Source organism: Erinaceus europaeus, chromosome 12 (assembly GCF_950295315.1).
Source record: "Erinaceus europaeus chromosome 12, mEriEur2.1, whole genome shotgun sequence".
NCBI lineage: Eukaryota > Metazoa > Chordata > Mammalia > Eulipotyphla > Erinaceidae > Erinaceus > Erinaceus europaeus.
Genome location: NC_080173.1, coordinates 12784410 through 12812030, shown reverse-complemented (window position 1 = coordinate 12812030; position 27621 = coordinate 12784410). Strand labels below are relative to the sequence as shown.

At 55.0% G+C, this 27621-nt stretch overlaps 1 protein-coding gene across 1 annotated transcript; it reads left to right on the top strand.

The window, feature by feature from the left end:
* The first annotated feature begins 2254 nt into the window (after positions 1-2254).
* Positions 2255-27462, top strand: EVPL (envoplakin). The gene is made up of 22 exons (XM_060202785.1): positions 2255-2565; positions 5519-5618; positions 5894-6048; positions 6154-6280; positions 6853-6978; positions 7108-7146; positions 7273-7434; positions 7522-7629; positions 7786-7881; positions 10691-10816; positions 11262-11408; positions 11667-11821; positions 12006-12094; positions 12383-12555; positions 14990-15168; positions 15252-15390; positions 15501-15691; positions 19361-19511; positions 22669-22752; positions 22862-22972; positions 23077-23169; positions 23730-27462. The coding sequence occupies exons 1-22, from the start codon at positions 2453-2455 to the stop codon at positions 27168-27170; spliced, it is 6105 nt and encodes a 2034-aa protein (XP_060058768.1). The 5' UTR covers positions 2255-2452; the 3' UTR covers positions 27171-27462.
* The last annotated feature ends 159 nt before the right edge of the window (positions 27463-27621 follow it).

The following is a 27621-nucleotide window of genomic DNA, read 5'->3' as shown; positions in this document are numbered from 1 at the left end:
GGGATCTGATGTGGTCTGGTGTTGAGCAGTCATGCCAGGAATGCAGCTCTTGTCTTTCTGGCAGCGAATCGGTCAGCCCTAATCTCTGGGGCATGCGGGGGGCCTCTCTTGAGCTCATTTATGTCAGGGAAGGTTTCTGTAGCTGGGACGCAAGGCTCCGATGTTCCAGCTTCAGCCTGGTTTCTCCCTACTGCCGGCTCTTCCCCCAAGTGGGAGGTGGAGGGGCACTTCTCTCCCTTCTGCCTGGCTCTGCAGGTCTCCATGGTGCTCACACTCCCAGAGTCTGAGTCTTTTTGTTGTTGTTTTGTTATTGTCTAAGTTATGGGGAGAGGGGTTCATGGTTTACAGATAGTCGCTGGCACATGGGTACAACCTCTCATCCCCTGGCCCATGACAGGTGCTTGCAAAACACTCTCTCCTGTAACCTAGGTCTCCCTCCATCATCTGCCCTAGGACCCCAGTGCCTCTCTATCCCAACCCTTTCCCTCCTTCCCCAAGTCCTTTGCTTTGGTGCCTGTCCCAGGCCCTGCCCTCCCCATCTCCCTGGAAGGGGGCTGGAGTTCAGGTGGAGGCAGAACAGTGGGCTGAGGGTGTGAGTGCCATCTCAGCTCTCCTGGGTGGCCGCCATCAATCACTCAGTCTCACTGATAACGAGCCCTGACTCAGGTCTGAGATGAGAGGCCAGGGCTGCTCCCCACACCCCGCAGTCATTTAAACAAATGGCCCCTTTCTGAGAACAGTTGATTACAGGTGTGCCATTCAGGGTTAGAAGAAAATTGTCACCCAGGGAAATTGTCATCAAGAGGAGGGAGGGACCAGGATGGAGAGTGAGTGGCCTCTGGGCCCCAGCCTGTCATCTCTGGCTCCATCTCACTAATAACTCCGGCTCAGCCTGAGCAGTGCACAGCTATGGAGACCGCTCTCTGTTGCTGCACATCTGTCCAGGCCTCCTGCGATTTTCCACATCCATAGAGCCACCTCCCCTTCCAGCCTGGCTGGCCGTGTACCCCTCTCCAGAACCAGGTTCAGCGGCTAGCCCATGACAGGCTGCCACAGGGACTTGGGCCTTTCCTGTCCTGCTGGAACACAGGGTTAGGCTCTGGTCCAGCCCTCTAAACCAAGCTATCCAAATCCTTCCCCACGCTTCCCACAGACTCTGCCACCCGGAACTGAAACGTTCTGGGGAATGACTCCAGATCTGTAGAAGAGGTCTCCCCGACTGGGCCAGTGAAAGGGTGACTGCACCGGCTAGGGAGATAGCTTGGCTGGTACAGCATCAAACTCTCATGCTTGAGATTCCTGAGGCTGGACTCTCTCCTTCTCTGATTCATGTGAAACTTTCTCTTTCATATGGAGTAAGTAAAATAAATCCAGAGGAGAAGGAGGAAAGAAAGGAGGAGAAAGGAGTACCTGGAAACAGGAGGGGACCTACCTCTTCTAGAAGTCCCTGTGAGCCACGACTAAAAGCATTACTCAACATGACCTCCCTGGTCCTAAGGGCCCGTCAATTGGCCTGTGGTTGGCCACTCTATCTCACATCACAGAAACCACCAGGGTCACTTCCAGGGGCAGGAGTGAGGAGTGGGGGAGAGGAGTTGAAAACAGGGAAACCCAGTATCATGGGTTCTTGGGCTCAGCTCTGGTCTGACGCTGGAGGCCCAGGGGAATCTCCACCACTCTGGAGGTGGCCCAGGAAGCAGAAGATCCCACCTGTACCCATCCTCCTTCCTCTGAATCAAGAACCCAGACAGATGAGCCAGTCAGAGGGAGAAAGTGGAGGGGTTTCTGGATCATGTGCCAGTGGACTGAATGCCCCTGGCTGCTCGCTCTCTGAGCCTATCATTGGAGAGCACAGAGCAGAGACCTTGTTGTCCTGGTGGTGAGGAGAGTCCGGGCCCTGCCAACCACCTGGATGGGGCAGGAAGTGGCCCCACCTTCCCTGGCAGGTAGTGAGCTATGGGTGGGGGCAGGCCTGGAGTCTGCCCTGCAGTGCTGGCCAAAGGTGTTTTGTAAGGGGAGATCTCGCTGTAAGACCAGGCTCCTGTGCCGGTGCCCTGACTGCAGCAGTGCATCTGTATGTCTGTCCTGTGTCTCTCCTGGCCCCGGCTCCTCCCTTCCACTGGGTGTGAGTACTGGCAGCTCCCGCTGGGCGTTTGTGGTGTAACAAGTCCAAACCTTCTCTGCAGTCGGGCCCCGCCCTGTGGGCTGTGCCCTTTCCTCCCAAACTGGTTGTGCGGGAGGGAGCGAGGGAGCGGGAGTGCTTGTGGGTGCCTGGGCCGCCCTGGCCTGCCGCTAGCAGTCTCACCTGCAGGGAGGGGCCTCTCAGAAACTGCCTTCCTGGGCCCGGTTGCCCCACCTAGCCAGAGCCCAGCTGAGGAGCCAGCGAAGACGCACACCCGCCGTCCGCCACCCGCTGCCTGCCCAGCCCGAGCCAGCACCTGCCTGTACCACCATGTTCAAGGGGCTGAGCAAAGGCTCCCAGGGGAAGGGCTCTCCCAAAGGCTCCCCGGCCAAGGGCTCCCCAGCCAAGGGCTCTCCCAAAGGCTCCCCCAACAAGTACAGCCGGTGAGTGGAGCTGGTGGTGGGGGACAAGGGCAGAGTGGTGCCAGCCTGGAGGTGGCAGTCGGGGCACAGGGCCAGCTCACTGCTGGCATCTGGTGCCCCCAGGGCAAAGGGTCCTGAGGTAGACTCCCTCCGGGGCCTAGCTCCAGCCCTGGCAGGGGAATAGGGGTGCCTGGGGCCACCCACATCCTGCAAAGAGGTGGTTTCATTGAGGACCCCTGCAGGGAGGAGCTATCAGGGGCTTAAGTGGCTCATTCCTTCCCGAGGTGCTTTAGGGCGGGTCCCTAGTGCAGCTCCAGGGTTCTGCTTGGGATGTTCCCTGGGACTGGGGCATCAGGCAGGCAGAAGGCTGGGATAGGAGTGGCTGGGGTGGGGTGCCGCTGGGGGGCCTGGTGGCAGGGAGGTGGCCTGGGCTGCCTTCTGCTGCAGCAGTGGCTGCCCCTGTGTGGTCTGAATGAAGCCCAGAAGAGTCCTGTTAGAGTTGGGGTGATTTTATTTATCTTCAAATAGAGCAAGAAACATTTATTAAAATGAAAGTATAAATGAGTACAGTTAAAATGAAAGAAATACTCTCCGAAGGCGTGGCAGTGGGCTATCCCAGTACAGAGGCAGCGGGTGATTCCTTCACTGGGTGCTGTGGGGCAAAGTGTGGGCCGTGGACTTGGGACATCCTCAGAGCACCGCCCCCCTAGGCCCCTAGCCTGACTCTCAGGAGCTTCCCCCCCCCCAGCACCCTACAGACAGCACCTTCCTCTGATTCCCTGGACATTAGCCCCCTCTGGAGGGTGGGGTGCAACCTTGCCTACACTCCCTGCTTTGAGATGAAGGTGGAGATGAAAGGCCCATTATCCTGATAGGGATCAGGGTTCTGGGTAGATGGGCAAGACAGCTGTTAGAGCTCAGACTGGAGTGACCTGTCCTCCCTGGGGCACCAGGCTCTGCAGAGTGCTCCTCCTGTCAAGGGCAGTCTTCCTAGGAGGCCGGGTACAAGGACAGCACACCCAGGCACCCAGGGCTCAGGGTCTGTCACTCCCATATGCAGGCAGGCAGGCAGGCTCCAGCCTCACAGCCCTGCTTCTGGCTACAGCTCTGCATAGTGGCTTCCTTACCCCTTCACATACACTCAGTCCATGCATATTTCTGGAGCGCCACGCACAAGCCAGGGCTGTTTATTGTAGCCACTGGAGATGGCGCCATAAGGGAGCTGACAGGTGTCTGTACTCCTGCAATTCCTACCTGATGAGCTAAAATCTGACACCTGTGCAGCACAGGCTCCATGCTCGACACCTAGATGGACGAGCTCGCTAAACACTCAGACCAACAACTGGCTCACCAACTGTGAGCCAGTATTAAAGCCCCACTTTACAACAGCAGGACCTTGGGGCTCAGAGTGGTTAAATAACTTGCCCAAAGCCATATAGCACCAGGGATGGAAAAGAATAAAACCTAGGCTATCTATCACAGAGCTCTTTTCTCTTCTTTCTTTCTTTCTTTCTTTTTTTTTAAAAAGATTTTATGTATTTATTAATGAGGAAGATAGGAGACGAGAGAAAGAACCAGACATCATTCTGGCACATGTGCTGCCAGGGATCGAACTCAGGACCTCATGCTTGAGAGTCCAAAGCTTTATCACTGCACCACCTCTCAGGCTGCTCTTCCTTCCTTCCTTCCTTCCTTCTTCCTTCTTCCTTCTTTCCTTATTTTATTTTATTTTATCTTATTTTATTTTATTTTGTCTCCAGGGTTATTGCTGGGATTCAGTGCTGGCACTCTGAATCCACTGCTCCTGGTGGCCATTTTTTCTATTTTATTGCATAGGACAGAAAGAAACTGAGAGAGAAGGGGTGAGATAAAAGGGAGAGAGAAAGACACCTACAGATTTGCTTCACCACTCGTGAAGTATTCCCCGCTGCAGGTGGGTAGCAGGGGGCTTAAACCCAGATTTTCACAGGTCCTTGTGCTTAGTACTATTGTGCTTAACTGGGTGTGCCACCACCCAGCCCCACACAGAGCTTTCTCTAACTATCTTCATGGATACTGCTCCTCTGCCTGGGCTTATTCTTTGACCTCTGGTTCAAGGCCCAGATTGGTGAAGCCTTCCCAGGACTGTGATTTCACAGGCACTAGGCTCAAGGAACTTGGGCCACTGTATTTATTTACTTATTTTTGTAGGGCTGGGGCATAGAGCATATGTGATGTTTCCACTCTAAGACCAAAATTGTTTTCCTCGTTCAGACAGAGAGATAGTAAGTCCCCACCCACAGCTCCTGACCTTCCCCCCAGTGCCATATATATATGGCAAGGCAGGTGCACTACCTGGTGAACTACCTCCCTGGCCTACCACTCAGTCTTTTATTTGGTCTGCTTGACCCTTCACCCACCACCCACCCCTACCCCAAGTGAGCTCAAGCACACACAGAGGCTGCTGAACGGGTGCATGGGAAAGGACCTGACGGCCTTCAGACTAGCTCTATTCTGCTCACACCTCCCTCCATGATGGGAAACAAGTCAGGCCTCAATTGGGACACTGAGTCCTCTGGTCTGAAAATGTTGGATTTCTGTGCCCCAGGGTGGCATGGCTCCTCTGGATGGTTCCGAAAGTTGTCAGCCTGGGGTGGGAGGAAGTTGGGGCAGGAGACAAGTCGCAATCAGCCCAGGAGCCCTCCCTAAGGCCCACCCATGCCGTCTCAGGCTGTGGCTCAAGGAAGCAGCAGGCTGCCGTGTAGGCTGGGAGCCCACTGCCACCCACACCTGCATGCTTGTTACCTCAGCGTTCACGTGGGGCACAGCACCCCTCCTCTCAGGGCAGGTTTCCTCTGGAGCCTCCTGTGAAGACCACAGACCTCCCAGCCTCACCTCCCTCTGTGGGGTAGAGGAGACGGGGACCTCGACTGGGCAGGTGGGCCTCGGCCTTGGCCTCAGCGGTCCAAGCCTGCTGCCCTCTGCCCCACCCCAGGGCGGCCACCCAGGAGCTGGCGCTGCTCATCTCCCGCATGCAGGCCAATGCCGACCAGGTGGAGAGGGACATCCTGGACACTCAGAAGAAGCTCCAGCAGGTGAGGCTGGGGACAGAGCTTGGGCAGTAGGGGGAGGCTGCTGTCATGCCCCATGCCCCTCCCCTGCCCTTCCCGTGCCCACAAGCAATGGGGAGGCTGAGTTAAGCCCCATCTTTCACTGGCCACCAGCCAAACACAAGGTTCAGACCCAGTTAGGCTCCCTACTTAGGGCTGTGAGAGCAGGGATGGGGGGCTCCAGCCCCATGCTGGCACCAGAGTCCCCCAAGTGGGCACAGGAGGCAGTGATAGCTGTGAAGGCCCACCCTGCCCCACAGGACCAGCTGCACAGAGAGCAGAGCCAGGCCCTGCAGCACCAGCAAGAGGCAGGCCGCAGCCTGAAGGAGGCCGAGGTGCTGCTCAAGGACCTCTTCCTGGACGTGGACAAGGCCCGGCGGCTCAAGCATCCACAGGCAGAGGAGATTGAGAAGGAGTGAGTGGGCTGTGGAAGGGCAGCGGGGCTGGGGTCCAAGGATGAAAGTACCCCCCTACTGGGAGCCCCCAGACTGCCCCTGACTTGCTGGCATCTCCTCGGCAGCATCAAGCAGCTGCACGAGCGGGTGACCCAGGAGTGTGCAGAGTACCGAGCCCTGTATGAGAAGATGGTGCTGCCCCCCGACGTGGGGCCTAGAATTGACTGGGCACGGGTGCTGGAGCAGAAGCAGGTCAGAAACAAGGTCACCTGGGGCATGACAGAGTGAGCTCGGTCAGGGTGGGGGAGGCTGGGGAGTGTGCTGTCCTACAAGAGGAAGTATAGGAAAGCCTCCAAGTGGTGAAAGGATTTGTCTGGGTCAGACCGAAGTCATGAGGAGAGGACATTCCAGAAAGAAATAATAGGGACTCTGACCCAGAAGGAGGTCTAGGTGGGGAAGGAGGATTTCCAGGGTGTGGGGGAGGAGCTGTGCTTCGGTGGTGTCAGGACAGAAGCTGAGATAACAGTGCTGGGACAGTGAAGAGGGAGGGAGGGAGGGCAGTGTGTCCAGAACCAGGAGCCCTGAGGACCAGGGAGGGAGCAGCACAAAACTAGGGAGACCTTCCAGAAGCAGAGCCCCAGGTTCCGGGGAGCAGTGGGATTCAGGAACCACAGCCAGAGTGAAGCTGAAGCCTCAGCCAGTGTCACTGATGGCCTGACCTCCAGGCTGCTCACCAGCCCTGCTCACCCCACCCTCTGAGCTCAGCCCCTCCGGCGGGGGCACAGGGCCCTGGCAGGCTGGCTGAGCACTTGGCTCCCCCACAGAAGCAGGTGTGTGAGGGCCAGTACGGGCCGGGCATGGCAGAGCTGGAGCAGCAGATAGCTGAGCACAACATCCTGCAGAGGGAGATTGAGGCCTATGGGCAGCAGCTGCGGAACCTGGTCGGGCAGGTGAGTGAGCCGACCACATTTCTCCCAGGCCTGGAGCCAGAGGCCACAGTTAGCCTAGGGCTTGGGGTATCTTCTCCCCTGCGCCCCAGCCCTCATTGGGCCTGTGCTTTTGCCCCTTGGTCAATGCAGGACTCGGCCACCATCCGGAGCCAATACCGGGACCTACTGGTGAGCAGGGGGTTTGGGGGCCTAGGATTGGGGTGGTCCCCACTAACTGCATCCGGGAAGCTGCCCACCTTTCTGGGCACAGCCTGAAAGTACCTCTTACTCCCCTCCTGCCTCTCATGAGCACAGAAGGCGGCCTCGTGGCGTGGGCAGAGCCTGGGCAGCCTATACACGCACCTGCAGGGCTGCTCCCGCCAGCTGAGCGCGCTGGCTCAGCAGCAGCAGCGTATCCTGCAGCAGGACTGGAGCGACCTCATGGCGGACCCCGTGGGCGTGCGGCAGGAGTATGAGGTCTGGGGGCATCGGTGGGGGCCACAGAGGAGCTGGCAGGAGGATCCGCTCTCTTGGTGCTCATGGCCCCCTCTGCCTTGTCCCCAGCACTTCAAGCAACACGAGCTGTTGAGTCAGGAGCAGTGCGTGAACCAGCTGGAGGATGATGGCGAGCGCATGGTGGAGCTCGGCCACCCCGCAGTGGGGCCCATCCAGGTGCGAGGGCTGCCTCAGGACCCCCTGTTCTCACAATCCAGAGAGCCACCCAGAGGCTGGAAAAAAAACAGCAGGCAGGCTGGGCCCAGGGGACAGTGGGCAGGCGGGTGGCCTGGAAGAGGCCGTGACCACAGGACACCATGCTGCCATCCCCAGGCCCACCAGGAGGCCCTGAAGTTGGAGTGGCAGAACTTCCTGAACCTGTGCATCTGCCAGGAGAGCCAGCTGCAGCACGTGGAGGACTACCGTCGGGTGAGCCTGTGCACAGGGGGCTGGGCGGTGGTGGTGGGGAGGGCGAGCAGAGGAGCCTGCAGGCCAACTCGGGAAATAAGGGGTCTGGTAAAAATGTCAGCGGTGTCCATGGGACCCGAGGGCACGTTGTGTCAGGTGCACACTTTCACCAGGAGGGTGGGTGGGGGTAGCGTTGCTGGGAGAGGAAAGGGTTTTCTGCAGACTATCAGTGGTATTAATATTTCATGAAGATGACAAAGTTTTTGTTGTTTTCACTAAAGCACTGCTCAGCTCTGGCTTTTGGTGGGACTAGGGATCAAATCTGGGGGGTCAGGTGCCTCAGGCATGAACATCTCTTTGTATAAACCAGTGTGCTAGCTCCCTGCCTGAGATAATGGAGAATCTACGTGTCTGAAGAGGCTTTTTTGAGGAGTATTAATGAAGGAAGAGTGGAGAAGCACCGATTTCATATACAGCAGGGACTTTTGTATATGGTTCACTCATAATCTATATACACCCCCCAGAAAAACAAAAACCTAAGAGCCCATCCTTCCTTCATCCTTACTCTCTTTCTCTTCCTCTCTTTTCCTTCCTTCCTTTATTTCCTTCTTTCTTTCCCTCTTTCTTTCTTTCTTACCAGAAGACTGCTCAACTCTGGCTAATGGTGGTGCTGGGGATTGAACCTGGGACCTCAGAGCCTCAAGCATGAGAGTCTGCTTGCATAACCAGTATGCTATCTACCCCCTTTCTTTCTTACTCTTTTTTTTTTGTTTTTTTTTTATTTATTTATTAGATAGAGAGAGAAATTGAGAGGAAGGGGGAGATAGAGAGGCAGAGAGACAGTGAGACACCTGTAGAGTACTGCTTCACCACCTGTGAAGCTTTCCCTCAGCAGGTGGGGACCAGGGGCTTGAACCTGGGTCCTTGTGCACTGTCATGTGTGCGTTTAACCAGGTGCACCACCACCTGGCCCCCTTACTCTCTATCTTCTTCCTTCCTTCCTTCCTTCCTTCCATCCTTCCTTTCTTTCTTTCTTTCTTTCTTTCTTTCTTTCTTTCTTCCTTTCCTACTTTCTTATTCCTTCACCAGGATTATCACTACAGCTCGGTGCCTGCATGACTCTATCACTCCTGGTAGCCTTTCTTTTTTTTTTTTTTTCTTTTTTTTTTAAATTTTATTTATTTATTTTTCCTTTTGTTGCCCTTGTTGTCTTTTTATTGTTGTTGTAGTTAGTATTGTTTATTGATATCATCATTAGATAGGACAGAAAGAAATGGAGAGAGGAGGGGAAGACAGAGAGGGGGAGAGAAAGACAGACACCTGCAGACCTGCTTCACCGCCTGTGAAGCGACTCCCCTGCAGGTGGGGAGCCGGGGGCTCCAATCGGGATCCTTACGCCGGTCCCTGCGCTTTGTGTCACGTGCGCTTAACCCGCTGCGCTGCCGCCCGACTCCTCATTCTTTTTCTTTAATTTTTAATTTATTCTTTTCTCTCTCTCTTTCTTTCTCTCTCTCTCTTTCTCTTTCTCTCTCCCTTCCTTTAGATATGAGATGAGAGACGTGGGAAGGAGGGAGAGAGAGACAGAGAGAGAGAGAGAGAGAGACAGAGAGAGAGCACTGCTCCACCACTCATGGAGATTCCCCCCTGCAGATGCTCCCATGTAGTAGCCCAGGGACTTCACACCTGGAAATGTGTGCACTCTACCTAGTGATCCACCTGCCGGCCCCTCCTTCTATTTATTTATTTACTTTGCTTGAGGCTGTTTTCATATATGCCCAAACACCACTGCCATGCCCATCAAGTAGAATTCCCTAGCATTACCCAACCATGGGTTTTCTGTTGTTTTTTTTTAAACCACATTCCTAACTTGTACCCTGGGAATGGAGGAAGTAGAGTATTGATACCTGTGTTGCCACAAGTGAACCCTAGCTAGGATGGGGAAGCAGGAGGGAGAGGCACCTCTTCTGTGAGGAAGGGCAACCCATGTGCTTTATGGCCCTGAGAGAAATTAGGTTCAGGGCTAGCAAGATAGCCTGCCTGAAGCCTGGGGAATGGTGCAGCAGCTGACACCCTGGACTATCAAGTATGAGGTCTTGAATTTGACCCCTGGCATCACATGCACCAGAGTGATGCTCTGATTCTCTCTGCTCTCCCTCCCAACCTCATTAATGCATTAAAAAAAAAAAAAGCTTTAAAAAACAACAAGGGTGACTAAAGGGAATAAATAAATAAATAAATAATAAAAAACTTTAAAAAATTACTCACGGGGGCCAGGTGGTGGCGCACCTGGTTAAGCGCACACACTGCAGAGTGCAAGGACCCGGGTTTAAGCCCCTGGTCCCCACGTGCAGGGGGAAAGCTTCAGGAGTGGTGAAGCAGGGCTGCAGGCGTCTCTCTGTCTCTCTCCCTCTCTATCTCCTCTTCCCCTCAATTTCTCTCTGTCTCCACCTAATAAAAATAAATAAAGCTTAAAAAAAAATAAAAGGAAATTGTAATTAAAAAAAAATAATAACTCACTTGAATAATGCGGCTGCTTTGACAGCCCAGGTTCAAGTCCAGCTCCCCCAGCAGCAGGAGAAGCTGTTGTGCTGCGGAGTTTTCCTTCTCTCCCTGTCTCTGCTTTTCTCTTTCTCTCTGAAAAAGTCAACCTGGAGCAGGGAAGCCCCAGCAAAGAGAGAGAGAGAGAGATAGGTTCAGGGAACCAAACTGCTCCTGCCATACACTTTAGTTTCAGGCAACTGGCAAATAGCAATTCGCCTTTAGCTGGTTCATGGGGTTAGTGGGCAGAGGGGTGCCCTAGGCTCTGCCCTTGACCACCCACTGACCTCAGTTCCAGGAAGAGGCTGACTCTGTCAGTCAGACCCTGGCGAAGCTCAACTCCAGCCTGAGCACCCAGTACAACCCTGCCCCAGGTGGGGGCCCCAGAGGCCCCACAGAACTGCTGCGACAGCTAGAGGTAAGGCACCACCTCTCCCCACCCCTCCACTGCCACTTGCATCTGATTTCTGGGGATGGGACGTGTGTGTCCAGGCTCCATCCTATTGGTCCGGCTGGGTGCCACCAGCTAGGAGCAGGGGAGCCCCCACCGGGGGGGAGGGTGTCTGCTCTAGCTAGAGGAGCCTGGAATGTCACTGCCATGTTCTTCTCCTCTCTGGGCCTCAGTTTCCTCCTCTTCAATGTGACAGGAAGCCTGAAGACCCCTGAGGACCCCCAGGTCCCACTCTGGACATTACTGGGCAGCCCCCAGACCAAGGTGCCTGCATGCTGGGCCCTTAGCGAGAGCCCTTGTCTCTCTGCTGGCCCAGAGGCCTAGTCTCCATGAAGGCCGTGCCCTGACCCTTTAGGGAGCAGTACAGGCCTGAGAGGAGCTGGGCCTGAACCACTGCCTGGGCCCACTGCAGGCAGAGGAGAAGCAGCTGCTCACAGCTGAGAGGACGGTGGGCGAACTGCAGAAGAAGAGCCGAGAGGTGGCCCCCCTGCCACAGCGCAGGAACCCGCCCCAGAAGGCCCTGCAAGTAGACAGCATCTGCGACTGGGACTCTGGAGAAGTAGGGACCACCTGCTCACCCCACACTGTGACACTCCCTCCCTCACACAAACACACTGGCCGTGCCCACAAGCCCTCCCCCACCCCAAGCCCTCCCTGCCTCTGGCCTACCCAGGTGCTGAGCCCAGCTGTTCTTGCTCCAGTTCCTGCCTTCAGCTGTCCCTGTCCCCAGGTCCCCAGCCCTTACCCCATCCTACCCTTCCTTTGTCACCCCCCATGTGGCCTCTGAGCCTACACATGTCCCTTCCCTCTGCCCCAGGTGCAGCTGCTGCGGGGGGAACGGTACCTCTTGATGGACAACAGTGACCCCCACACCTGGGTGGTGCAGTACCCAGGCAGGGAGACCAAGAGGGCCCCAGCAGCCTGCTTCTGCATCCCGGCTCCTGACCCAGAAGCCCTGGCCAGAGCTTCCAGGTGAGTCTGCCTGGGGACTCTCAGGGGCAGGACAAAAGCTGTGGGTCCAGGGCAGGCATGGGGGTGTTCAAGATCCATGCCTGACACCTTCTGGCCCAGTACTGGCCTTGGCCTGGATCAGCTGAGCTGGGGTGTACAGGGTGGGAGAGGGTGGTGTGCTTCTCTAACCCTTTCCTCCTGCCAGGCTGACCATGGAGCTGCAGGCATTGAAGCAGAAACTGGTCACAGTCCAGAACCACCTGAAGTCCAGTGCCACAGAGCCCCTACAGCCTGGTCAGCAGAGTGCCATGGACTGGCCAGGGAGTGGAGGGCACAGGCTGGCATAGGGGGAATGGATTCTAACTTTGCCCACTACTGGGGGGGGGGGGCGGCTGTGATGGGCAGAAGTGGGAACCCTGGGTTAGAGTCCAGTCTGTAGTATCTCTTCTTTGGGTTAGCAAAGCCTGACTGTTTGTCCCTCAGGCCTGGCCCGTCACCCTTCTGCCCCTACCCTGCATGGAGGTTGTCCCCAGGCAGATTTGAGGCAGGTGCCACCCCTTCACCAGCACCCTGTGTCTGCAGCTCAGAGTGGCTCCACTCCAGCAGACCCCCAGGCCCAGAAGCTACTGACGCAGATGACCAGGCTAAATGGGGACCTGGGGCAGATAGAGAAACAGGTGCTGGCCTGGGCTCGGACCCCGCTGAGTCGCAGCACACCACTGCAAGACCTGGAGGCTCGTATCCAAAGCCATAAGGTAGACTGCCGGGAGGCTGTGCCTTATGAGCAAGGCTTAGGGTTCATCCCGGGCACCACATGGGGGCACATGGATGGCGGGGCAGTGTATGTGCTGTGTGTCTCTCCTCTGTCTCTGCTTTATTCTGCCTTCCTCCTCCAATAAAAATAGCAAAGAATGGTTGGCAAAATAGCTCGCTTGGATAGTATGTGGTTTTGCCATGTATTGAACTTAGATTGGAACTCAGACCCCACTGCATTGGAGGAAGCTTCGGTGCTGTGGAATCCCCCCACCACCACCACCACATCTAAAACCTAAATATTGGGCCCAGGAGGCACTTGGTTATGTAAGGCCTTGAGGTCAGTCACTGTCTAGTGACTGAGGGTAGCTGGGACAAGAAGTGGTGGAGTGAGGCTGGCACTCCAGAGCAGCCAGAGGGAGTGGAAGTGGAGGGGGGGAGAGGGTGCCCAGGGCTCAGTACAACTGCTCCCCTCTGGCTCCTTGCAGGCCAGGCCTGTTAGCCTGGGCCGCCAGCTACTCCCCTCTTGGCCTTGCTGGCCTCACCCCTGAGAACAGGTATGGTAACACCCAGCTGACCTGGTTGTCCCAAGATGAAGTGTAGCCATGCCCCGGAAGGGTCTAATAGGTGCAGAATCTAAAGGAGAGCCCCTGTCCTCCCAGCCTAGGAGGCAGCCGAGCTTGGATTCTGAGAGCAGCAAGGAATCAGAGTTCCTCGGGGTCATTTTTCCAGGCTGGGTGGGGGAGGTGGAAGGGAGTGGAAGGGAGGGTGGCAGGGGATGGAGGCACATTCTGCAGCTTGTGTAAACACAATCACAAAAAAGCACATTCCTTGGAGTCCTGAGAGGGAAGGCTGCCCCTTCCCCACCCCTGCGGAGGGCAGGGTGGGGGTGGTTCTGTCTTTCCAAACTGGTTTCTGCTCAAATAAGTGACATTGTTTGAGTTTGGGTTTTAGAAATTCAAATCATGTTGTTCACACTGCTGTGCAAGTTATTTCCACTTCATAATGTACCACAGTGATTCAAGATGGCGTCTCAGCTGAGTCAGAGAAGATATATTGCGGGGGGAGGGGGGGCAGGGGAGCAGGCGGAGTCCCAGAGACAGACCCTGAAATGTAGCTGAGCCAGCGGGGCATTTGTTGTCATGGACCCAGGCCTCCGCACATGCACCATTTCACTCTTCCCAGCCACTTTTCCATTCAGATAGAGAGACAGAGAGATGGGAAAGAGGAGAGACACAGGAGCTTTCTCTGTTGCCATAGCACTTCCTCTGTGGTGTCAGGGCTCCGAGTCAGTGTAGGCTTCCTACTCCATGAACCTTATCTCCAGCTCTGCACTGTTTTTTATTGTTTTATTTCATGTTTTTCATTGCCACTGGACTTGGTACCTGCACACTCCACTGTTCCTAGTGGCCACCCCCCCCTTTTTTTTCTTTCATTCTGTTAGAGGTAAGAGGTGAAGAGACAGAGAGCTAGGGAGAAAAAGAGAGAAGGACAGAGAGAAGAGACACCTGCAGTGCTGCCCCACAGTCATGAAGCTTCCCCTCTGCAGGTAGGGACCCAGGTCTTCATGCTTGGTAATGTGTGCGCTCTGCCAGGTGAGCCACCACCAACCTCGCTGCAGGCCATTTAACGGGGAATCTCATGGGGGTGAACCCTGCAGGACAGAGGGAGGAAGCAGGAGGGCCTCTCTGCCCACCGTGGCTGAGCTGTGGAGAAGGTCGAACAACTGAAGGGACTGGCCCAAGCCATGGTGTCTCTCCTGGGCCCTAACAGGTCCTTGGGTTCTAAAGTCACAGTATCTGTCAGGGGTGCCAGCGTCCACGGGACTGGGAGGTAGGCAGTGCTGGACACAGCTGCACAAATGACTTAACAAATAAAAGCATGAATAACAAAAACAAGGAACACAGGAACTCCAAGCAGTTGGAACTGAGACTCTGGAATCTGACCTAAACACTATAGCACTGAAGCTATTAAGGTGACATGAAACTGTAGTGGATGACAGCCTGGCAGTGCTGACCCACACAGTCTCATTCCATCCTCCCATTCTCTCTCTCTCTCTCTTTCCTCTCTCCCTTTATCTTTAAGCAGAGCACTGCTAAACTCTGGTTTATGATGGTGCTGGGGATTGAACCTGGGACTTTGGCGGTTCAGACATGAAAATCTTTTTGCATAACCATTATGCTATCTCCCCAACTCCCACCAATCATTCTTTAGGGGAGGAGACTGAGGGTCAGAGGGATTCACCTTCCCACAGTCACCCACACACGTACTAGTGAAGCCAGTGCTGTTCCCTCTGTATGTCTGGTCTGGCCTCCAGCTACTACCCAGGCCTCCATGGGCAGAGTTAGGATGACCTGGCAGGAGGGCTGGGCTGGGGGAAGGGGAGAGACCCACCTGCCCAGAGAGAGATCTCTGACCCCAGGTTGCTCTGCCCAGGACCTGGCTCAGCAGCTGCAAAGCCTAGGAGCAGAGAAGGAAGCAGCCCAGCAGGAGTGTGAGGCATTTCTGTCCACCAAGCCCGTGGGTCCGGCTGCCCTGCACCTGCCCGTGGCCCTCAACAGCGTCAAGAACAAGTACAGCGACGTGCAGGCTCTCTGTAGCCTTTATGGGGAGAAGTGAGTAGGGGGCAGGGGAGGACAGTTGGGCAGGGTGGTGGGGTGGGGCTGAGGGAGCAGCTGACCCCCCCTTTTCCCGGCAGAGCCAAGGCTTCTCTGAGTCTGGAGCGGCAGATCCAGGACACTGACGGGGTCATCCGAGGCTTTGAGACAAACCTGGTTCAGGAGGCCCCTCTCCCTGCTGGCCCTGGTGCCCTGCAGGAGAGGGTCACCGAGCTGCAGGTGAGGAGCCAGGCGTCCTGCTGGTGGTGGGGGAGCACCATCCTGCTTTCAGGGGTGGGGTGAGGGTGGATCTGGAGAACACTGAGGGTGCATGTCCCCTCCTTGCCCAGCGCCAGCGGAGGGAGCTGCTGGAACAGCAGGCCTGCGTGCTGGGGCTGCACCGCCAGCTGAAGGCAGCCGAGCACACATGTGGGGCACTGCAGAACTTCCACGAGTACTGCCAGGACCTGCCGCACCAGCAGCGCCAGGTGCGGGCCCTCACCGACCGCTACCATGCCGTGGGGGACCAGCTGGAGCTGCGGTGAGTGGCTGGGCCAGGGGGCCACTTGGCAATGCCCCCCCCCAATACACACACCGTCACTGACAAGCTTGCGGTCTCAGACAAGTGACTTTACCTCTCTGTGGCTCAGGTTCTGCATCTCTAAAATAGGGTAAGGGCCAAAGAGGTAGCTCAATGGGTAGAGAACATGCTCCCATTTGCAAGCACCACATGAGAGCACCAAGACAGAGACAAGTAGAACTCCACAAATGATAAAGCAGTGGTTTGGTATCTCTTCCTCTCTATATAAATTAAGAAAGAAATCTTAAATCATAATCATCATCTTACAAAAGGGGGGGGCACAGCTCCAGAGGTCAGAGAACTTGCAAGCTGAGACACCACATATGCCAGAAGGTTGCTCTGGTCTCTTTCTATCTCTCTCTCATAAAGTATATAGTTTATATTATTTATTCTTACATATTTTATTGAGTAACACTAGATAGATAGGGAGCTAGAGAGATAGATGATAGATAGGTAGAGAGTCCCACCGTACTGCTTCACCACTTGTGAAGCTTCCGTTCTGCAGGTGGGGAGCAGGGACTTGAGCCCAGGCCCTTGTGTGTGGTAATGTGTGCATTTAACCAGGTGGGCCACCACCCAGATCCAGTGAATGTCTTTTCTAAATGAGTGGCTGGGGAAATTGTTCAGTGGGTAGGGTACTAGACTTGCATGTGTGAGAACCCAGGTTTAGTCCCCAATACCAAATATGCCAGTGAAATTCTCTGGCCTGCCCGCCTTTCTCCCTGTTCCCCATTATTCAGTGACTTAAAAAATCATATATATATGATATATATATATATATAGTGACTCAGGAAGTGGTATAGTGAATAAGGTATAGTGAATAAGGCTTTAAACACTCAAGCACATTTACCAGAATGATGCTCTGGTTCATATTCTCTCTCTCATCTCTTTAATAAATTAAATTAAAATATATATATAATAAAAGTTTGGCTAGGGATGGCTCAGTGGTAGAACACATGCAGTCCTGGACTTGATTCCCAGACCTTATTAAGAAAATTAAAATAGGGGAGTCAGGCAGTAGCGCAGCAGGTTAATCGCACATGGCGCGAAGCACACGGACCGGCATAAGGATACCCGTTCAAGCCCCCAGCTCCCCACCTGCAGGGGAATCCCTTCACAAGTGGTGATGCAGGTCTGCAGGTGTCTATCTTTCTCTCCCCTTTCTGTCTTCCCCTCCTCTCTGCATTTCTCTCTGTCCTATCTAACAATGACAACAACAACAATAACTACAACAAGGTCAACAAAAGGGAATAAATAAATAAATAAGTATAAAAAAAGAAAATTAAAATAAAATGGCATGGGGGATGGGTGTTTGATTTGGGGCCATACACCTGTTGATTTCCAATGATGCACACCTGAAACTCATACTATAAAACAGTATTAAATCAGTTAACTTTTATTTTAAAAAATTACAATAAAAAAATTAACAAAGAAGTCAGGGAGTAGAGTGCCAGACATGCATGTGTGTGGTCCAGGGTTTGATTCTTGGCACCACCTACACCAGAGTGAGTGCTCTGATCTCTTTCCCTCAATAAGATGAAGTAAGTCCTCTTTAAAATGCTTATAGTGGGAGTTGGGCAGTAGCGCAGCGGTTTAAGTGCACATGGCACAAAGCTCAAGGACAGGCATAAGGATCCCGGTTTGAGCCCCTGGCTCCCCACCTGCAGGGGAGTCGCTTCACAGGTGGTGAAGCAGGTCTGCAGGTGTCTATCTTTCTCTCCCCCTCTCTGTCTTCCCCTCCTCTCTCCATTTTTCTCTGTCCTATCCAACAACGAAGACAGACAACAATAATAACTATAACAATAAAACAACAAAGGCAACAAAAAGGGAATAAATAAATAATGGGAGTTGGGTGGTAGCGCAGCAGGTGAAGCGCAGGTGGCACAAAGCGCAAGGACCCCCTCTGTCTTCCCCTCCTCTCTCCATTTCTCTCTGTCCTATCCAAAAAGGACGCCATCAACAATTATAACTACAACAAGGGCAACAAAAGGGAATAAATAAATAAATATTTTCTTTAAAAAAAAATTAAATTAAAAAATGCTTATAGTAGGGGCTAGAGAGATAGCATAATGGTTATGCAAAAAGACTTCTGGGGGGGGCGGTAAAAGCAGGTTAAGCGCACATGGCACAAAGCACAAGGACTGGCACAAGGACTCCAGTTTGAGACCCCGGCTCCCCACCTTCAGAGGGGTGGCTTCACAAGTGGTGAAGTAGCTCTGCAGATATCTGTCTCTCCCCCTCTCTGTCTTCCCCTCATCTCTCAATTTTTCTCTGTCCTATCCAACAACAACAACAACAATAAACAACAAGGGCAACAAAAATGGGAAAAATGCCCTCCAGGAGCAGTGGATTCATAGTGCAGACACCGAGTCCCAGCAAAAAAAAAAAAAAAAAAAAAAGAGTTCCATGATTGAGGCACCCAAGGTCCCTGGTTCAATTCTAGCACCACCATAAACCAGAGCTGAGCAGTGGGAAAATAAATAAATAAATATTTTAATAAAAATGCCTACAGTAAAACTTTTTTTATAAAAAGTCAGAATGGGGGTACAGGTGGTGGTGGACCTGGTTGAGTGCATATGTTATAATGTGCATGGGAATCGGGCGGTAGCGCAGTGGGTTAAGCGCACGGGGCAAAGCACAAGGACCGGCATAAGGATCCCGGTTCGAGCCCCTGGCACCCCACCTGCAGGGGAGTCGCTTCACAGGTGGTGAAGCAGGTCTGCAGGTGTCTATCTTTCTCTCCCCCTCTCTGTCTTCCCCTCCTCTCTCCATTTCTCTCTGTCCTATCCAACAACGAACGACATCAATAACAACAATAACTACAACAATGAAAAACAACAAGAGCAACAAAAGGGAAAATAAATAAATAAATATAAAAAATAAAAATAGGGGCTGGGTGGTGGCGCACCAGGTTGAGCGCACACATTACAATGCGCAAGGATGCAGGTTTGAGCCCCCGGTCCCCACCTGCAGGGGGAAAGCTTCACAAGTGGTGAAGCAGAGCTGCAGGTGTCTCTCTATCTCTCACCCTCTCTATCCCTCCCTTCCCTCTTGATTTCTGTCTCTATCCAATAAATAAAGATAATAAAAAAAATTTTTTTAAATAAAAATAAAATTTTATAATGTGCAAGGACCTGAGTTTGAGTCCCCAGTCCCCACCTGCAGAGGAAAAGCTTTGCAAGTGAAGAAGCAGTACTGCAGGTCTATCTACCTATCTACCTACCTATCTATCTGTCTATCTACCTACCTATCTACCTATCTATCTATCTACCTATCTATTTATCTACCTATCTATCTACCTATCTATCTACCTATCTATCTACCTATCTACCCATCTACCTATCTATCTACCTATCTATCTCCTTCCCTCTTCCCTCTCTATTTCTGGCTGTCTCTATCCAATAAATAAATATATAAATAAATAAGATAAGATAGAACAGAATCATTATATCACCTACCTCCCAGGGTGGACCCCAGCAGCGTCTGGGCCACCTCCTAATGTCTGCATCCAGCAAGGGGTCATTCAAGTCTCCTGGCCCATCCCAGCAGGGAGGCACCCACACTTCCCTGCCCCTCTCTGGCCCCCAAAGGGCTGTGCTCACCCTTGCTCGGGGCCTCCTCCCTCTGCAGGGAGAAGATGCTGCAGGACACCAGCCTCACCTACCAGCAGTTCAGGAATTGCAGGGACAACTTGAGCTCCTGGCTGGAGCACCTGCCCCACAACCAGGTGTGGCCCAGCGACGGCCTCAGCCAGATTGCCTACAAGCTGCAGGCACAAAAGGTGAGGGGCTGGGGTTGCAAGCCACCTGCTTAGGCCAGGCTCCTGTCCAGAGGTGGGACTTTAGTCCACATCCACTTCCCTGGCATCCCTTCCTTGGTCCAGGTGTATGTGTGAGGGCCTCCTGGTGGCCAGTGTTCTAAGAGCCCATGTGCAATACAATACTCCCCTTTGCCCACAGAATGGCCAGGTGCCGAGTGGCATTCCAGCACCTACTAGTCTTCCTCATATCTATCAAGCCCACACTGTGCGCTGGCAGTGAAGCAGAAGTGGGGCGGGCTCAGTGAGGCTGGTCCTCTATGCTCAGCCCACTGGGGCACCGGACATTGCAGCCCTCGAGGCTGCTAAGCACTTTTTTGTTTGTTTGTTTTAATTTTTTCTTTTATTTATTTCCTTTTTGTTGCCCTTGTTTTTATTGTTGTGGTAGTTATTGTTGTTGATGTCATTGTTGTTGGATAGGACAGAGAGAAATGGAGGGAGGAGGGGAAGACAGAGAAGGGGAGAGAAAGATAGACACCTGCACACCTGCTTCACGGCCTGCAGGTGGGGAGCCGGGGGCTGGAACCGAGATTCTCATCCCTGTCCTTGTGCTTTGCGCCACATTCGCTTAACCCACTGAGCTACCGCCCAACTCTCTGCTAAGCACTTTGGTGGAGGAGCCAGAGCACTGTGAAGCCTACTGCAGCTCACGGTGGGGGCCTGCCTGAAAGTAGGAGGCCTAGGCTTAGGCTGGAGGGATGAGGGGGTGAGGAAGTGGAGGGGTGCTTGTCCTAAAGGAAGACCTGGCAGGCGGGCGGGGGAACGGAGAGGGCTCCTGAACAAGAGCAACTCAAGTGTAGTCCTTGCAGCTGTGGGAAGGAGCCAGAAAGTTGTGGGGGAGCGAAGATGGTCTTGAATTTATGTTTGAACAGCTCAGTCTGACTGCTCATGGAGGGGGCTAGGCAGAAGAGGAGTCCTTGAGGGCCAGGAGGGGAAGCCAGGCCACAGGGTGGGTGGGAGGAATGAATCAGTAAGGACAGACTGGTCAGACGAAGATGCAGCTGGTGTTCTGTTGGGGCACTTAGGAAGAGGGGAGGCACCCTCTTAAGGTGGGGGACACGGGGAGCAGAGCACGTATGGGCAGAAGCTGGGCCATGCTGGGTGGAAAGAGACGGATTGGCGGGGGCAGCGGGGACGGCGGGGGCGGCGGGGGCGGCGGGGGCGCACCTAGTTAACCACACACAGTGCTGTACGCAAAGATCCGCAAGAGAACTGGTGTTCAACTCTCCGCTCCACAACGCCAGGGAGGATGCCCACAGGGTGAAGCAGGGCTGCAGGTGTCTAGCTTTCTCTCTCCCTCTTCAGTTTCCCTTTCCTATCAAATAAAAATAAATGGGGGAGGGGGGGGGATGGCTACCTGGAGCAATGGATTCATAGTGCTGGCACCAAGCCCCAGCAATAACCCTTGGAGGCAAAGAGAAAGAAAGAGGGAGAGAACAAGAGAGAGGGAGAGAGAGAGAGAGGCAGAGGGAGAGAGAGAGAGAGAGAGAGATGGACTGGGTATGTAGGAGAACGTGCCCCTCTAGAGAGAGAGGTGAGGATGGGAATGTCGGGAAGTAGCTTGGGTCAGAAATTCTTTTTTTGTTTGTTTTTTTGTGTGTGTGTGAGGAGGGGTGTTCAGAAATTCTTAGCCATGGGTGCAAATTGAAATCACACCCAGAGCTTTAGAAATATCCCTGCTGGCTTAGGAGATCACCATGTACATGTCCTAGGTTTGAACTCCAGCATCACAAGAGAGCACCATAGCACCAGGGGAAGCTCTGTACTGAGGTATATCTCTGTGTGTGTGTGTGTGTGTGTGTGTGTGTGTGTGTGTGTGTGTGTGTGTCTTTCTGGGGAAAAAAAAAAGCCCCAGGAGTGCTGAAATAGCACATACAACACACACACACACACACACACTCCCAGTGCCAGAAGCCCACCCAAGACCCATGCAACTAAAATCACTGGCCCGAAGTGACACATGGGTTGTGCACAGATGTAACAGAGTGGTGATCTCCAAGAATGTTCCTGGGCCAGCTGCAGCAGCATCACCTATCAGCTTACTGGACATGCAGATCCTCAGGCCTGAAACTTTAGGAGGAAACTCTGGGGCTGGGGTTCCGGATATCTGAGCAAATCTCCTAGGTGATCTGGTTGCATAATACAGTGTAAAAACCTCTGTGCTAGGTAGCCAGGCGGTGAAGCAGGCCTACTCTCTGTCTTCCCCTCTTCTCTCAATTTCTCTCTGTCCTATCCAATAAGATGGAAAAAATAGCCTCTAGGAGCAGTGGACTCATACATAGTGCAGGCACCAAGCCCCAGCGATAACCCTGCAGACAAAACAAACAAAAAAGCACAAGGTTCTGAGTTCTATTCCTGGCAATTTGCCTATGCCATAAAGCTATTCTATTCTAATTCTCTCTCTCTCTCTCTCTGTCTCTCACTAATTAACTAAATCTTTAATAAAAGAAAGAGCAAGAGGGGGTAGATAGCATAATGGTTATGCAAACAAACTGTCATGTCAATCCCCTATACAACAATAAGCCAGAGCTGAAAGTGCTCTGGTTAAAAAATAAAACAAAGGGGGTTTGGCGGTAGCATAGTGGGATAAGTGCACATGGCACAAAGCACAAGGACTAGCATAAGGAACTCGGTTCTAGCCCCCAGCTCCCCACCTGCAGGGGGGGTGCTTCATAGGTGGTGAAGCAGGTCTGCAGGTGTCTATCTTTCTCTCCCCCTGTCTTCCCCACCTCTCTCCATTTCTCTCTGTCCTATCCAACAACAACAGCAATGGCAACAATAATAATAACCACAACAATGATTTTAAAAAAAAGGGCAACAAAAGGAGAAAAAATAGCCTCCAGGAGCAGTGGATTCATAGTGCAGGCACTGAGCCCAGGAATAACCCTAGAGGCAAATAATAATAATAATATAACAATAAATAAATAAATAAAAAGAACCTCTGCACTTCAACATAATTCCAAGGATACAAGTTAGAAGAAAGGGGTCCTGCAAAAGAGGGGTTAGTATAGGCCTCAGAAAGAATGCTGACAGCAGGCAGCTCTCCACACCCCTTCCTGCCCAGAGGGCACCCCCAGAGGGGGTCCCCTGTGCTGTTCCTGACTCTCTCTTCCTCCTGCAGAGACTGCTGCAGGAGATCCAGGGCCGTGAGCATGAAAGGGCCACAGTCTCCCGCCTCTCCCAGGACCTGCAGGCCGCCCTCCAGGTCAGCAACTTGACTTCACCCGCACCCTCTTGCCTTCTGTCAGTGCCCTGCTTCCCCACCCCTAGCCTGCCCCCTGACTGCCAGCCTGTGTCCTTTCCTCCCTGTGCAGGACTATGAGCTGCAGGTCGACGCCTATGGATGCTCCCTGGAGCCCACCCAGGCCAGGGCCACCCCCAAGAGGCCCCAGGTACCCTCCTTGCAAGAGAGCATCCAGGAACAGGTGAGATGCGACCAAGCAGGGAGGGCTCAGCATAATCTGGGCGTAAGCTCCTTGGCCTCTAAACAAGTGCTGAGCCTCCTTCTCCCCACCTTGGGTCTCTCTAGGAGAACAGCCTGACGAAGGCCTATACTGAGACCATGGCTGCACAGAAGCAGCAGCTGCACCAGCTGGAGTTTGCCAGGAAAGTGCTGGAGAAGGTACAGGAGGTGCCTACGGGGCTCCCAGAGGAAGCAGCCCGAAGCTCCCTCCTCAACCGGCTCTCCCCACTGCAAGCCACTTAGAGACTGGGACCCACCCCAGACCCTGGCCCCAGAGCTGCCATCCAGTATAGTATGGGTGGTCTGCTTTAGCCCCTGGTGGGGACCAGAGAAAATCCCCAGAGTCCCTGGTGGTGGTGGGCCGGCTCGGTCTCCATCCTCAGAGACCAGGTGCCAGAAACTCTCTGTGGCTCTTAGCAAACTGGGCAGGCACTCATCAGCTTTCTCTCTCCACCACACCCAGACACCCAAAGGGTCATGGGCTTGCTCCTGGGAGTCTGGAGGAAATGGAGAGCCTGTTGTCCATGCTAGCATCAATGCACACTACCCTGCACCCTGACGTGATGGGCCTTGGTGGGTCTGCTCTAAGTCCTGCCTCTAGGCATCTCAGGTCTTTGACATCACTACTCAGGACCTGCTGGGAAATCCCTGGAAGTAGGAAGTAGGGAGGGGTCATCCCTTTTGTCTCCTTCACTCCAGTGCTTTCTCTTACTCTGCAGAAGGAGTTCAATGAGGAGGTGCAGGTGACCCGGGGTGTGCAGCAGGGGTCCGCAAACCCCTCCGGAGCAGGGAGGGACCCCGAAACCCTGCGATCCCAGCTGGAGGAGGAGAGGAAGCGAGTGGCCCAGGTGCAGCAGGAACTGGAGGAGCAGAGGAACCAGCTGCTACAACTGAAGACCCAGCGGCCCTTGGAGAGGCTGGAGGAGAAGGAGGTGGTGGAGTTCTACCGAGACCCCCAGCTGGAGAGCAGCCTGTCCGGGGTGAGGGCCCAGATAGAGGATGAGACCAAGAAGCGGGCCTGCCTGCAGGCAGACTTAGAAGTGGCAGCCCAAAAGGTGGTTCAGCTGGAGAGCAAGAGGAAAACCATGCAGCCTCACTTGCTCACGAAGGAGGTCACCCAAGTGGAGAGGGACCCTGGCCTGGACAACCAGGCAGCCCAGCTCAGCAGCGAGCTCCAGCAGCTCCGGGGAGAGAATGCAGCTGTCCTGGCCCAGCTGGAGGGGCTCAAGCAGGTGCTGCGGGCTCTGGAGCAGAAAGAGGCAGATGTTAAGGAGAAGGTGGTGCTGAAGGAGGTGGTCAAGGTAGAGAAAGACCTGGAGATGCTCAAGGCGGCACAAGCGCTGAGGCTGCAGCTGGAAGAGGACGTTGTGCACAGGAGGGGGGCAGAGGAGGCCGTGGCCAAGCTGAAGGCTCGCATCGGCGACCTGGAGCGGGCCATCAGCACCGTGGAGCCCAAGGTCATTGTGAAGGAGGTGAAGCAGGTGGAGCAGGACCCAAGCCTTGTCCAGGAGGCATCCAGGCTGCGGAGCCTCCTGGAGGAGGTAAAAAGAGAGAACACCGCGCTGGCCGGGGAGCTGAAGGAGCTGCAGGGCAAATACAGCGAGGTGGAGAGGCAGAGGCCCCGGGTGGAGCTGCAGGAGCGCGTCCACGAGATCTTCCAGGTGGACCCGGAGACGGAGCGGGAGATAGCTCGGCTCAGGGCTGAGGTGCGGGAGACCACCCTTCGGAGGACTGCCGTGGAGAAGGAGGTGGAGGGGCTGCTGGCTGAGCTGGCAGTCCTGCGGGCCCAGAAACCCGCCGTGGAGTACAAGGAGGTGACGCAGGAGGTGGTGAAGCACGAGAGGAACCCCGAGGTGCTGCGGGAGATCGACCGCCTCAAGGCGCAGCTCAACGAGCTGGTCAACAGCAGCGGGAGGGCGCAGGAGCAGCTCATCCGGCTGCGGGGGGACCGGGATGAGTGGAGGCGGGAGCGCTCCAAAGTGGAGACCAAGACGGTCAACAAGGAGGTGGTGCGGCACGAGAAGGACCCCGTCCTGGAAAAAGAGGCCGAGCGGCTGCACCAGGAGGTGCGGGAAGCAGCCCAGAAGAGGCGGGCCGTGGAGGACCTGGTCTACGAGCTGCAGAGCAAGTACCTGCTGCTGGAGAGGAGGCGGCCTGAGGAGAAGGTGGTGGTGCAGGAGGTGGTGGTGACCCAGAAGGACCCGAAGCTCCGTGAGGAACACAGCCGGTTGAGCCAGAGCCTGGACCAGGAGGTGGGCCGGCGGCGGCAGCTGGAGCGGGAGGTGCAGCAGCTGCAGGCCGACGTGGAGGACAAGGAGGGTCTGCTCAGCTTCCGGGAGGACCGCAGCAAGAAGCTGGCTGTGGAGAAGGAGCAGCGGCAGCTGACGCTGAGGATCCAGGAGCTGGAGACGCGGCCTCCCGCCGTCCAGGAGAAGATCATCATGGAGGAGGTGGTCAAGCTGGAGAAGGACCCCGACCTGGAGAAGTCCACGGAAGCCCTGCGGCGGGACTTGGACCAGGAGAAGAGGCAGGTGACGGAGCTGCACCGAGAGTGTAAGAATCTGCAGGTCCAGATCGATGTGCTTCAGAAAACCAAGTCCCAGGAGAAGACCATCTACAAGGAAGTGATCAGGGTGGAGAAGGACCAGGTGCTGGAGGGCGAGAGGTCCCGGGTGTGGGAGATGCTTAACTGGGAGCGCACCACCCGGCAGGGCCGGGAGGAGGAAGTGAGGCGCCTGCAGGAGCGGATTGATCAGGCCGAGGCTCTGGGGAAGACCTGGGCCCGGGAGGAAGCTGACCTCCAGAAGGCTCGGAGCCAGGCGAGCCAGGAGCAGAGGCAGCTTCAGCAGCAGCTGCGGGACCTGGAGAGGCAGAAGCAGCAGAAGGTGCTGCACCTGCAGGAGGAGTCCAGGTTGCTCAGCCAGAAGACGGAGAGCCAGCGGCAGAAGGCGGCCCAGAGGGGCCAGGAGCTCTCGCAGCTCGAGGCGGCCATCCTCCATGAGAAGGACCGAATCTACGAGAAGGAGAGGGCCCTCCGGGAACTCCACGCCAAAGTCAACCGGGAGGAGCTCAACCAGGAGACCCAGACGAGGGAGACCAACCTGTCCACCAAGATTTGCATCTTGGAGCCCGAGACAGGGAAGGACATGTCGCCATATGAGGCCTACAAGAGGGGCATCATTGACCGCTGCCAGTACCTGCAGCTACAGGAGCTGGAGTGTGACTGGGAGGAGGTGACCACCTCGGGCCCCTGCGGAGAGGAGTCTGTGCTCCTTGATCGCAAGAGCGGGAAGCAGTACTCCATTGAGGCGGCCTTGCGCTGCCGGCGCATCTCCAAGGAGGAGTACCATCTCTACAAGGAGGGCCGCCTCCCCGTCTCCGAGTTTGCCCTGCTGGTGGCGGGAGAGACCAAGCCCTGCTCCTCCCTCTCCATCGGCTCCATCATCTCCAGGTCTCCACTCGCCTCCCCTGGCCCCCAGAACACTGGCTCCTTCTGCCCTGGCTTCTCTTTCGGCCTGAGTGACGATAGCTTCCCCATCGCTGGGATCTATGACACAACCACAGATAACAAATGCTCCATCAAGACAGCTGTGGCCAAGAACATGCTGGACCCCATCACGGGGCAGAAGCTGCTGGAGGCCCAGGCGGCCACAGGGGGCATCGTGGACCTCCTGAGCCGGGAGCGCTACTCTGTGCACAAGGCCCTGGAGCGGGGGCTGATCGAGAACACGTCCACCCAGAGGCTGCTCAACGCCCAGAAGGCTTTCACCGGCATCGAAGACCCGGTCACCAAAAAGCGGCTGTCCGTGGGCGAGGCTGTCCAGAAGGGCTGGATGCCCCGGGAGAGTGTGCTCCCCCACCTCCAGGTGCAGCACCTGACCGGGGGGCTCATCGACCCCAAGAGGACAGGCCGCATCCCCATCTCACAGGCCGTGCAGTCCGGAATGATCAGTGAAGAGCTGGCCCAGCTCCTGCAGGATGAGACCAGCTATGAGAAGGATCTGATAGACCCCGTCTCCAAAGAGTGGCTGAGCTACAAGGAGGCCATAGGGCGCTGCCGAAAGGACCCCCTGAGCGGCCTGCTGCTCCTCCCAGCCGTGCTGGAGGGCTACCGCTGCTACCGCACAGCCTCCCCCACCATCCCGCGTTGCTTGCGCTGAGGGAGAGCCAGGCAGCCGGGGAAGGTGCGTGCGTGCATGTGTGTGTGTGTGTGTGTGTGTACGCGCGCGTGTTGAGGGTGGACCATGCATGTACCCCACGCCCCCACAGCAGCATAGCTTGAGGGAATGGGCCATACCTCTGACCGCTGTTCTCTTAGTCCAATACTTGAGGTGTCGGGCAACTCCGACTTTGGGACCCAGTCCAGCCCCATACCCGCAGCTCAGTTTCCCTCCTTTCTTTCCTGCTTCCCCACCCCCAGTATTTTCAATAAATGAATTCTTGTCTCTTCCACCTTCGGAGAAGCAGAATCGATGTGGTGTGGGGCCTGAGCACACAGAAGGGCACTGCTTGGCTGTGTCACAGGTAGGGAGCAGACACGCCCAGTGGAGTCTGCCTAGAAAAGGAGGCGGAGGAAGGTGTAGGCAGGCCGTGGGAGCAGGCCATGCAGTG